Source organism: Olea europaea, chromosome 8 (assembly GCF_002742605.1).
Source record: "Olea europaea var. sylvestris chromosome 8, O_europaea_v1, whole genome shotgun sequence".
In the NCBI taxonomy this organism is placed as follows: Eukaryota; Viridiplantae; Streptophyta; class Magnoliopsida; order Lamiales; family Oleaceae; genus Olea; species Olea europaea.
The window spans coordinates 1,775,444-1,788,268 of record NC_036244.1 but is presented as its reverse complement, the minus strand read 5'-3'; the positions used below and the strand labels follow the sequence as shown (position 1 = coordinate 1,788,268).

Here is a 12,825-nt window from a genome sequence, read left to right as displayed (position 1 = left end):
GTAGATGTGACCGAGATATTCAACTTGCTCAATTGGGAAAAGAAGCAGCGCCTTTTCAAACTGGGCTACGTGATACTTCTTCTCTTCATGTCCTTGTTTTGGTGAGTGAATAGCTGCAATCTCTTCGATTACAACAATTAGAGTTAACCTCTGTTTTCGAACTGTCTCAATAACCATTTTCTTCGGTGTAGGATGATTTATAATGCACTGGAAGACGATGAGCATTCACTGTAGATCGAGTCATTGGCCCGTCGAATGCTGTAATGTATTGAAGAATAGCAGCATCAGCTGGCTTGTTCTAGCACATTTTTCTCTTTGTAATGATTGTGAAACTTATATTTGTTACAGCAAAGATCTTAAATTATTTGAATGCTTTTGCATTCACAGGGTTTCCCATTTACATTGATCTTTGAGACCCATTTTTTCTCCATTACAATTTCACATACTTGAGTGCAAGTGTTCATTGTTTTTGCATATTTTCGGTCATGTCACAATCGAAGTGCTATATTCCTATTAAGAAGTGTAAATATTCTCAAGCATCTGTATATGAGGCGACAATTTGAATCATTTTATTAAATATCATTTTCCCGCAGTACTTCAATGATCGAATCGCTCTTCCTTTATGTTAGGTTGCGATAAAGAAGAAAATAAATCATCTAAAATAACGTAATTTTGGGAACATTTCCAGAAACGTAAAAGAACCAAGATTAAAGGGAATGTTTGGTAGTGATTATGAGAATTGATTTTTTAATTGTTAGAGAGAAAAGTAGGTTCCACCTGTGAGTGAAGAAGTGAAAAATGACAACTGAAATAACGATCAAAAATTGATTTTTTGGGGTGAAAAATTGTTATCAAACATGAGCAAAATAAAATTTTAATTTTTTGAAGTGATTAAATTTTCTAAATATTTAGCCCTTATTTGACAACCTTTAATTTATTTTGCTTTAAAATTATTATCAACCACCAGTCGACAAAATTTTCATCATTTTCATTCACATATTTTTCAAAAAATACCATATACAAAACTATTTTTAAAATTTTTAAGGCCACCAAACAGGGCTTAATAATTATTTTAGCTGGTTCGTCAAAAGTAAAGGTAATAAATATAAAATATTGGATTTGTCTAATTTTTCTCAAGGGTTTCTTCCTTCGGTATTACACAAAATTGGGCCTGAAGGAGAGGCCGAAAGGGAGACAATTCATCACCCCTTTGGCACCAATTTACCTTGTGTTGCAGTGATTTCTACTCGACATCTTCACCACTGAGCTTGGAAGGTAGTATCGGATTTTGTTAGTTTAAAAACGGGCTTTATAAGTTGAAATCTCACTCGATCGGATTGCATTGAATGGTTTAACTTCAACTCAACTCCTTAAAATTTATTTGTTCCAAAATTGTTGTTTCTTGATGGTAGCAACAGTGATTTTGATGTGGTTGTTTATGGTTTTCTCCTTCCCCTTAAAACTAGTCTCCCCTCAAGTGTAATAGGTGAAATACCCAGGTGGATGCACCCCTGATTTGGAGGTCTTGTTAACCGAATCTTTAGAAATTGAAGTACTTGAATTAAGATTATATGCGTGAGACTCTAGATTGATCAAAGGCAACAAAACAGTAGGTCTACTTGGTTTCCAGATAAATGGATTGTTGGATTTTTTTGGGATTAAAATCCTGAGTCTAGATCAGTACACTCGCGATTTTAAATTTTCCTCCTTAAAGAGAACTGCTGGGTGTATTTAGTTATCATCAGTGGTTAATCGTTCATGTATATTTTTGAATTGGGGCTGTTTCGGTATTAATCCTTTGGTGTTCGAATGGAATATGTATGGATTCTTTAATTTCGAAACTATTCTTTAGGTATTAACACTTGCTTTGGTGCTTGAATGAGTGAGGATGGCAGTGCTATGGTTTTTTCTTATCTATCTCACCCCTTAAAAAGTTCATTTTACTATGCAATAGGTGATCAAATGTTGGCTTATTGTTGAAGTTCAGTTTGAGAAGTGAAATGAATCCTCTCTAATGGTTTTTTTCTATGTTGCAGCTTAAAGATACAATACATCATGGTGAATGCCATCAGAGGATTGTACATTTCATGGTAAATTACTATTTGGTGACAAAATTCTTTATTGTGTTAATTTTCCAACTATTGTGGCATTTGATTTTCAATTTCTGCGACCCCTACCCTCACAAAAAATGGGACTTCCACAAAACCCTCTTCATTTTTTCTGTTGGGAAGACACATGTTGAGGCGTCATTTCCAAAATGATCCTCGACTCCGTTGCACTTGCTTTTTGATAGCGAGTGTGGATTAGCTGCACCACATATGATATATATGAATGATATGTTGAGCCTCTGTTAACCAACTCTTAAGTTGGTCTTCCCAACTCAAGAATTTTGCCGTTTTTCCTCTATTTCTACACTGTACTTGAAATCAAAATAGTTGAAACAGATAGCAGATTTTGAAACAAGACAGTCTTCAAATGTATTTTACTAATTAATGTTGTTTTCTGGATTTTGTACCAGCATTACCGTGTTTGTTGAATCTGACTGATTAAGTACACACTGTCATCAGTCTAACCACGTTTAGTGTGAAATTCATGATATCGCAGAGCATCCACTTCGTGCTTTCTGTCAATAGCTATCATCTAATAGGATATGCTTTATCTTTCTTATACAGTGACATACCTATGGCACGATCTATTTATAAATGAGTCAGAATTTTTTTTGCCCACATAATTGTTGATTTTTGGTCTGAGTATGAAAGTTCTAGAGCAGGTAAGAAAATAGACGGATTTGACGACTCGTAAAATTGGGTTTGGTTCATGTGCTAAAAGGATTTGTTGCAATTTAGATATATATTAGGAGAACCCTTTTTTATCTTAATTCGTCCGAACTGGTGTGAATCGCAATGATTGGAAAATTAGTTGAGTTGCAAATCAAATCGGAGGTAAGTTCAATGGGGCTATTTGACACCACGATGTTGACACATTCTGCATTTTATTTATACTGATCCAAGATATTCCCCCAGACAATTTTTCACACGATATAGTCTGGACCCAGGAGTAATTATACTTGCAACATTACTGTTGAAGTGTGACAGTTTAACTTTGGAGCACTAGTGGAAGTTACAGAACAGTCTTGAGCAGTTTAGGTATCCCATTGGCCATGGTTATATTAATGCCTTGTAAGATTCTATAAAACATCTAACCTGCTGCTTGCATATGGCTATTGGTTCATGGTACAAGTCGATTGTTGGTTTATAATCTACAAGTGGAACAGGATTATAGAGTAGATAGAACGAAAATATAATAAAATGGGGGGAAAGATGATGTTTGATCTTGAAAGTCAGTCAAGGACACCCAATCAGCTATACTGGTAGTATAGATAATCTATGGCTTATGCTAGTTGGCGTTGATGTTATATCAGGATTGATCTGAATGTTAGTGCTTTATAGAGTTGAATTGGATTGTAGTTATAATTTCACCATAACTTTTTTGCAATCAATGTTCGAGTGATTGGCAAATTTAGTAAATTTATAAATAGATTGGGAGATTATTTGTCAGTAGATTGCGATATTCTTGGAACAACTGTGCACAGTTATGCATTTTTGAGTCTTTTAATTACATTAACATATTCACCTGGTAGAATTTTAAAGTGCTAATTTTCAATATGTCCAATATTTTTGGATTTTCTTCTGTTTACACAGTTATATCATCAGTTCGTTCTTTGTGCGTGGAACTGTGCTAAAACATATAGGATATTGATAATTGCTAACATACTGTTGCAGCAAATGAGAAAAATGTTGCTTTAGTGCGAAAAATTTTGGCTTTGCCATTTGTTCATTGGTTAGTTAGATAAGCTCTTTTTTATTTTTTTATGACAGTTCTAGATAACAAATCTAGCCACTCTCTTTGAATCAGGTATATGCGAAGACAGCACCTTGTAGATGTGACCGAGATATTCAACTTGCTCAATTGGGAAAAGAAGCAGCGCCTTTTCAAACTGGGCTACGTGATACTTCTTCTCTTCATGTCCTTGTTTTGGTGAGTGAATAGCTGCAATCTCTTCGATTACAACAATTAGAGTTAACCTCTGTTTTCGAACTGTCTCAATAACCATTTTCTTCGGTGTAGGATGATTTATAATGCACTGGAAGACGATGAGCATTCACTGTAGATCGAGTCATTGGCCCGTCGAATGCTGTAATGTATTGAAGAATAGCAGCATCAGCTGGCTTGTTCTAGCACATTTTTCTCTTTGTAATGATTGTGAAACTTATATTTGTTACAGCAAAGATCTTAAATTATTTGAATGCTTTTGCATTCACAGGGTTTCCCATTTACATTGATCTTTGAGACCCATTTTTTCTCCATTACAATTTCACATACTTGAGTGCAAGTGTTCATTGTTTTTGCATATTTTCGGTCATGTCACAATCGAAGTGCTATATTCCTATTAAGAAGTGTAAATATTCTCAAGCATCTGTATATGAGGCGACAATTTGAATCATTTTATTAAATATCATTTTCCCGCAGTACTTCAATGATCGAATCGCTCTTCCTTTATGTTAGGTTGCGATAAAGAAGAAAATAAATCATCTAAAATAACGTAATTTTGGGAACATTTCCAGAAACGTAAAAGAACCAAGATTAAAGGGAATGTTTGGTAGTGATTATGAGAATTGATTTTTTAATTGTTAGAGAGAAAAGTAGGTTCCACCTGTGAGTGAAGAAGTGAAAAATGACAACTGAAATAACGATCAAAAATTGATTTTTTGGGGTGAAAAATTGTTATCAAACATGAGCAAAATAAAATTTTAATTTTTTGAAGTGATTAAATTTTCTAAATATTTAGCCCTTATTTGACAACCTTTAATTTATTTTGCTTTAAAATTATTATCAACCACCAGTCGACAAAATTTTCATCATTTTCATTCACATATTTTTCAAAAAATACCATATACAAAACTATTTTTAAAATTTTTAAGGCCACCAAACAGGGCTTAATAATTATTTTAGCTGGTTCGTCAAAAGTAAAGGTAATAAATATAAAATATTGGATTTGTCTAATTTTTCTCAAGGGTTTCTTCCTTCGGTATTACACAAAAATTGGGCCTGAAGGAGAGGCCGAAAGGGAGACAATTCATCACCCCTTTGGCACCAATTTACCTTGTGTTGCAGTGATTTCTACTCGACATCTTCACCACTGAGCTTGGAAGGTAGTATCGGATTTTATTAGTTTAAAAACGGGCTTTATAAGTTGAAATCTCACTCGATCGGATTGCATTGAATGGTTTAACTTCAACTCAACTCCTTAAAATTTATTTGTTCCAAAATTGTTGTTTCTTGATGGTAGCAACAGTGATTTTGATGTGGTTGTTCATGGTTTTCTCCTTGCCCTTAAAACTAGTCTCCCCTCAAGTGTAATAGGTGAAATACCCAGGTGGATGCACCCCTGATTTGGAGGTCTTGTTATCTGAATCTTTAGAAATTGAAGTACTTGAATTAAGATTATATGCGTGAGGCTGTAGATTGATCAAAGGCAACAAAACAGTAGGTCTACTTGGTTTCCAGATAAATGGATTGTTGGATTTTTTTGGGATTAAAATCCCGAGTCTAGATCAGTACACTCGCGATTTTAAATTTTCCTCCTTAAAGAGAACTGCTGGGTGTATTTAGTTATCATCAGTGGTTAATCGTTCATGTATATTTTTGAATTGGGGCTGTTTCGGTATTAATCCTTTGGTGTTCGAATGGAATATGTATGGATTCTTTAATTTCGAAACTATTCTTTAGGTATTAACACTTGCTTTGGTGCTTGAATGAGTGAGGATGGCAGTGCTATGATTTTTTCTTATCTATCTCGCCCCTTAAAAAGTTCATTTTACTATGCAATAGGTGATCAAATGTTGGCTTATTGTTGAAGTTCAGTTTGAGAAGTGAAATGAATCCTCTCTAATGGTTTTTTTCTATGTTGCAGCTTAAAGATACAATACATCATGGTGAATGCCATCAGAGGATTGTACATTTCATGGTAAATTACTATTTGGTGACAAAATTCTTTATTGTGTTAATTTTCCAACTATTGTGGCATTTGATTTTCAATTTCTGCGACCCCTACCCTCACAAAAAATGGGACTTCCACAAAACCCTCTTCATTTTTTCTGTTGGGAAGACACATGTTGAGGCGTCATTTCCAAAATGATCCTCGACTCCGTTGCACTTGCTTTTTGATAGCGAGTGTGGATTAGCTGCACCACATATGATATATATGAATGATATGTTGAGCCTCTGTTAACCAACTCTTAAGTTGGTCTTCGCAACTCAAGAATTTTGCCGTTTTTCCTCTATTTCTACACTGTACTTGAAATCAAAATAGTTGAAACAGATAGCAGATTTTGAAACAAGACAGTCTTCAAATGTATTTTACTAATTAATGTTGTTTTCTGGATTTTGTACCAGCATTACCGTGTTTGTTGAATCTGACTGATTAAGTACACACTGTCATCAGTCTAACCACGTTTAGTGTGAAATTCATGATATCGCAGAGCATCCACTTCGTGCTTTCTGTCAATAGCTATCATCTAATAGGATATGCTTTATCTTTCTTATACAGTGACATACCTATGGCACAATTTATCATCAACATGAATGCTGCACTGCCTCAAGCAGATAAGTTCATTATTCAAGTATTGGATAACACTCATCTTTTTGTGCGATCAGACGTGGCTGGGATGATACGAAGCGCCATTGCATCATTCAGAGAGCAAAATACCTATGAGAAGCCTTCTTAATCTGTGTAAGGATCATTGCTGCATTCCTAACGTAATGATGCCCATGCTTTTCAAGTATGTACAATCTTGTTTGTTTATTTGGACCTAAATTTTACGAACTAAACCTACATTAAGGCCAAGTATTGCTATTTCTATTCTAATTTTGAGTACAGTTCTTGTGAAAAATTGAACTTCACAGGGTTGGTGTGCGTTTGTTTTGCTATTTCACAGAGTGCTTATGGATCTTAATATAAGCTGAATTATGACTTATTTGATCCGATTTTTTGGTGGTATTAGGCCCCACTAGGTTTCACGGACCGTAGGTTTGGCTCTCGAGGTTTCATGCCACAAAGTAGCCTTCCCCTCATTTTTAGGTCGGCAAGCCTGAAAAACTGGCACAAACTCACGCCATGAGTAGGATGTTCCTGCATATGATTATATCAGTAGTGTACTTATGTGAAATACAACAGAGGAAAATGTAAGTAAAATACAAATTTAAAGAAATTTAAGTTCTCTTTACAAGAATTCGTTGTGACTCACGATAAATTCACACTGATAAGCGTATCTTCCTGTAGAATTTTAGAAACTGTTCAAGGAGAAGATGAACCCAGTGGCGGATCTAGGTAGTAGCGAGTTAGGACGGCCGCCCTTGCTGGATCCGTCGAAAGCGTTTTTTTTTTGACAATAGATTAAGGTTTTAGTTTATATTACTGATAATTCTTTGTTCTTTCAAACTCTCCTTCTGGTTGAAATGGTTAGAGTTTACATTTCTCGGTTTCGAATCTCTTCAAAGCCAATTTATTGTGCAAATTTTTTAGTTTTACAATTTCTACCAAAATTAATGCGATAGGAAAGGATTGGATGAGATTCGAACCATGAGGTCCTATTTTGAACATTAAAAACCTGACCACTATGGCAATCATTGCTTTTGACACTTAATTCAACAAAATAATATATATTACATTTATTGGGTTTAATGAAATTATAAAGATTCAAAATCATGCTCTTCCTTTAAATTATACGAAATTTGGCAACAATGTCATTTGGTGAATATATGAACAGAATTATATATGTTCAATATGAACAAAATAATTATTATATTTAAATTTTAGGAATTGTTTTATTTTCATTTTTTTAAAAATACTTTTTTATTTATCTTATTTTTAACCATATATTTTTCAATAAAATAATATTACGCGCAAATTAAAAACTTTTTCCTTTTTTTTAACCTTACGTTATCCATGAAATCACTATTTCAAAATGCATTTTTTGTTAAAAAGGATATCAAACGTGCTCTTAATACTTTATTGCAGTTGACGGTCAACAATCAACGATCGTATGTGCTGACTCAAAATTTTGGATTCGTCACTGCATGAACCTACTTTTCCATTCAACATGGTTGGTCTATGAATGATGATAAAAAATGACAAACAGATTAGTCACTACAAACTTATAACTGAGGTTAAAAGTTTCCAAATGATGAAAGCAAGACGGATTTTGTCACATTGCAAGAGAAAAACATTATTTCAACACATATATTTTAAATGGATTAGGATTGGATTTGGGCTTTTAAATATTCTGGGGAAGATCTGCCTCTGGCCCTTCACCATTTATTAAAGCAGGCCCTTGTATTAATTTCATCAAACTAAACTAGGAAAGCAAATGACATCGCATGTTAATTCATCAAGTGCTCCAAAATTTCCATATCTTTTTTTTTTTTCTTTTTTTCTTTTTTTAAAATAAAAACCGTTCTCGGTTGCATGATTTCGAATTAAACCTAACTACAAAAAAATAAACATAAAAGAATACACAAACCATGTTTTAAGTATGCACACTTCAAAATTAAAGTTGTTAAGTTTCATTATGCAAAAATCAGGTTTTTATGTAATTAATTAAAAATATTTAATATTTAAATATAATAAAAGTCAGGGTTACACAATTAAGGTCACAAATCTCCAATTATAGGTCACAGATTTTTTCGTGGTCGCAAATCAAAAATTTTGTTGGTCACAAATTATTTCGAGATTGCAAATAAATTTTTTTATAGGTAATAGTTTTCATCATTGGTCGCAGATTAAAAAATTGTAGGTCACAGATTATTTATTAGTCACATTTTCGAATTTATTGGTTACAATTATCAAATTTTAAGGTCACATTGATCAAGGGTGAAACAATGGATCACATATCCACAACCACCTATCACCACCACCCTCACCGCCATCACCACTGCCACCGCTACCGCCAAAATAGTCACCACCAGATCCAATCAATTGCTAACAAAAACCTAGCCAATCAACTCTACCAGCTCTCCAACCACCACAACCGCCACCACCAAATACAATAACAATACCTATGCACAATCTCACCACCGTTTCCACCCAAAATCACCATTACCAACTCCACCACTGCCAACAACTCCACCACCGCACACAGCCACTGTCAGGGGCACCACCACCACCAGAGCTACTGCACACGAATTGGCAGAACACCACAAATCGTAAAAAAAATTCAACGACTCACCGCCTAATCATACCATCAGCAACACCACTGCATAGGCGCACACACCACCACCACCCGTCAAATCCACCAACGATCAAAATCATGGAAAAAATCAAGCAAAGCCGCGAGCAGCGGCGTTCACAGCAACTCATCGGAGAATTTTTCACAGCACATATACCTCGCAAACCATCGGCCACAGCAAATCGTCAGAGCGAATTTCAGATCGGAGCTTTCGTCGTAGGCTCCAATCTCTTCATTCCCGTAGCAATGTGCTGGCAACGGTGAAGTGGAATGAGGTTGATCTCTAGTGGGTGATACTCCAATGGTAGCGGTGGCGGCGGCGGCATAATCTGAATGAGGAAGAAGATGGAAAGGGAGACAGAGACTGCGAGTGTGAGAGAGATTGCGAGTGTTAGAATTGGGTGGGAATAAAATTATGGTTCATTATATTATGTCAAAACCTGATTTGTGCACAATGGAACTTGGTCCTTGTCTTTTGAATTGTGGTCTTTAAGTACTTGGTACCATGTAATTTTCTCAAAAACTTATCCTCTCTGGAGACTGAAAATATGATGAAAAGTTTAATAACTACATCCGTCTTATTCCTCATTATTATTTGTAGGAAGAAGTGTTTCTGTGACTCACAATGACTTTCGCATCCACTAATTGAAGTAATCTCTGGAAGTTCTCAAGAACTCCAATTGTAATAAGACTTCATTAGAATTAACGTTAATCCATTTGATTAATACTTTTTTGTTGATTTCAATTCAGCAGCATTGACATATAAGTAACTCAATTAGTTTTTTGTAGGCCTATGTCAAAGAAATCTTGTTACTACATGCAATATGGGTGAACTAGGTTGAGCTACCTAGAACGTGGGAACTCTCGAAAGTACACCATTGATAGTGAAATAAACTTGAACTCTATAAATCTTGCCATTATACCTTTTCTTGTTTTATCTGTAGTGATCGTTGGTTTGTACAATCTTTATCCATAAGACGACAATGAAAGTTAAGAATAAGATATGTATTAGGTAGATTTGTTTTATCGTAATGTATATGTTAGAACTATATATGTCAATTTACACATATGTATAAAATATAAATATTAAGAGACAACGAGTCACGTGACAATATCATACTAGAGGGACCCTCGACCGATACCTTGAGAAATTGACGTTAATCAATTTGATTAATAATTTGTCGTTGATTTCAATTTCAGTAGTTATGACTTGCAAGTTACCCAATTAATTTTATTGGCCTATGTAAAAGAAATCTTGTTATTGCATGCAATATGGGGAGTTAGGTTACGTTACCCAGATAGGAGGAACACTCAAAGTACACCTTGAAAGTGAAAGATAGTTACACTTTATGTTAACGTCTTACCTTCTTCTAGTTCTAACGTTCTTTGTTCAATCCAACGGCGATTTGAAAGTCAAGAATAAGGTTGTAAAACCGTAAGATCCATTTGACTTGATAGATTGAGAGCCCGTTTTGTACAGATTAAAATCTAATTTTAATTTAAGTTAAAGTCAAACAATCAATATTAATTACATTTTTTATGGGTCTCACAACTTTTTAATCACACATTTCAAAAACTTCTATTACAATCTACTAAAAAATCTAATTTTAATCCCAACTAAACACCCTCTGATTACATTATGTGTAGTATTTGTGTGAAATTACAATCTAGGTAAATTAACATTAAGATTTCTTAGACATTACAATTATACATGTCAAGCTACGTGCAAATACATCTCACTTGCAAATGATTGAAAGTTTATTGTTAAATTTTGCCGAAAGGTAGTTATCGAGCTATCATTTTATTGAGCGTTATCGAGAGTTATCTACTAACTTCATCACGTATCATGACCATTCTGAAATTTGCTTGTTAGCAACTACTTTCAATGACGCTTGTAAACATATTATGATGGTTATGATCTGTTGTCACTATTATTAATCATTTTAAATTTGTCTAATTATTTTGATAACAATTATAAAATTAAAGGCTCTAATTATAAGGTTACAAATAATTACAAAGAAAAGTATCCCGAATAATATTGTGGAATTATCCCAGTATCTTTAATATATGCAGAAAACAAAGACAAGACTGTTACTCTTGACTTGTAATAATAATATGAATCATGCGTTTGCGTTGAGAAGTGCATACATTTCATATTTTTATCGAGAATTGATTTGTCTTAGATCAATGAATAGATATGGATAATTTATTTTAAGAAGTTCGTGTGTGTGTGTGTGTGTATATATATATATATATATATATATAAATTTTTATAGTATGACTGTGCCCAAAAATTAAAATATATTCGACTGTCTTATGAATTACCTAAATATGTTATAGACTAATGGTTGTTATCTGCGAACTCGATATTCTTTGATATGTTAACGGTGAGATCAGATTGCACTACCAAATAACTAAGTTGAGACTTGACATGAGTCGAAGTAGTGAACGCGTATTCATGTTTCAAAATTCATAACATTTTTTGATGAGAGTCCAATTGAGTTGTCTTTTTTTTTTTTTCTTTTTAAAGAGAGGTTTGAATTTGAGAATATGATGTATTGCATGATTGTATCAAGAAGAATTAGAAGTTCAAAGTGTCGTTTTAGTCCAGATCTTATTATCTAACAATGGAGGTAAGGCATGAAGATGATAGGTCAAAACGATGTGATTGCACGGAATTGAAATATTATTCCTTATGTGATTTTATATATTTTGGGAGTTCAGAATCTAGAATTTGCTTGACTTTGATTTAATTATTGAAGCCTAAAATTTATTGGGACTCAGTTATTATTAAAATTTGAAATTTACCATTTCTTGAATTTATTTTTCCAACAAACTATGCTTAAATTTCACATTTGTCAATTAAGTCAATACCTACAATTGAATCTATCGGCTGACGGAAACTGCAATTTTAAGGCATCTTTCGGGCGAATGTTCCAAAATAGATGCTTAAGAATTTTAATCATACTATTTGATCTTATTTAAATATTCAATTTTGCTAAAAGTGCATAAATAATTGACAAATTTTTTACAGAAAAACACTTAACAGATTTTTATTGGTTTTTGACACAATAAACACAGAAATTGCAATATACAGATGCTGCCAACACAGTATCTATTAGCATCTGTATCATTTCTACCAATAATTTTCTATACCTATGGAATTATTCTTAAATATTTCCAACAGTGGAAATTCCCCAAAAAAACCAACCTAAATGAAAATTGTCTCGAGTACTTAAAATGATAATTTATTGAACAATTAAATAAATTGTTAAGCTATTGTAATCTCATTCTCTTCACAAAAAGACAAAGATACACTACTTTTGGAATCTATATTTCATGTTACTCCTCGTTATGGCGACATTTGGATCACCTACGTTTAAGTTTGGACACAATTAATTATAGTAAAAATAATCTTTAATTGAATTATTTGGGTAAAGTCTGGTGGATTTGTAATGTGAAATTTTAAATGAAGAAAAAGTATCAATAAACAAACAAAAGAAAAAAAAAATTGCATTCTTTATTTTTTCAAATTGTG

At 33.5% G+C, this 12,825-nt stretch overlaps 2 protein-coding genes and 1 long non-coding RNA gene across 5 annotated transcripts in view; all 3 read left to right on the top strand.

The window, feature by feature from the left end:
• On the top strand, positions 1-472 carry LOC111398485. The gene is made up of 2 exons (XR_002703351.1): positions 1-101; positions 192-472. It is a non-coding gene; the product is annotated as an uncharacterized LOC111398485 (long non-coding RNA).
• LOC111398483 (protein cornichon homolog 4-like) overlaps positions 1-4,409 on the top strand; it is a 7,371-nt gene extending 2,962 nt beyond the window's left edge. Inside the window, exons 3-4 of the mRNA XM_023025397.1 lie at positions 3,916-4,038; positions 4,129-4,409. Coding sequence (XP_022881165.1) covers positions 3,916-4,038; positions 4,129-4,171 — 166 coding nt within the window. The 3' untranslated portion in view covers positions 4,172-4,409. The remainder of the gene's footprint in view (positions 1-3,915; positions 4,039-4,128) is intronic.
• LOC111398484 (RNA polymerase II transcription factor B subunit 5) lies at positions 1,118-7,027 on the top strand. 3 transcript variants are annotated; one of them, XM_023025401.1, is made up of 3 exons: positions 1,118-1,275; positions 2,037-2,090; positions 6,611-7,027. In XM_023025401.1, the coding sequence occupies exons 2-3, from the start codon at positions 2,056-2,058 to the stop codon at positions 6,786-6,788; spliced, it is 213 nt and encodes a 70-aa protein (XP_022881169.1). In that variant the 5' UTR covers positions 1,118-1,275; positions 2,037-2,055; the 3' UTR covers positions 6,789-7,027. The 3 variants fall into 3 exon arrangements, with proteins under 3 accessions (XP_022881169.1, XP_022881168.1, XP_022881167.1); XM_023025400.1 differs by lacking the exon at positions 2,037-2,090 and adding an exon at positions 5,975-6,028 and having other exon boundaries at positions 1,120-1,275; positions 6,611-6,963; XM_023025399.1 differs by lacking the exons at positions 1,118-1,275; positions 2,037-2,090 and adding exons at positions 5,062-5,213; positions 5,975-6,028 and having other exon boundaries at positions 6,611-6,963.
• Positions 7,028-12,825: the final 5,798 nt, after the last annotated feature.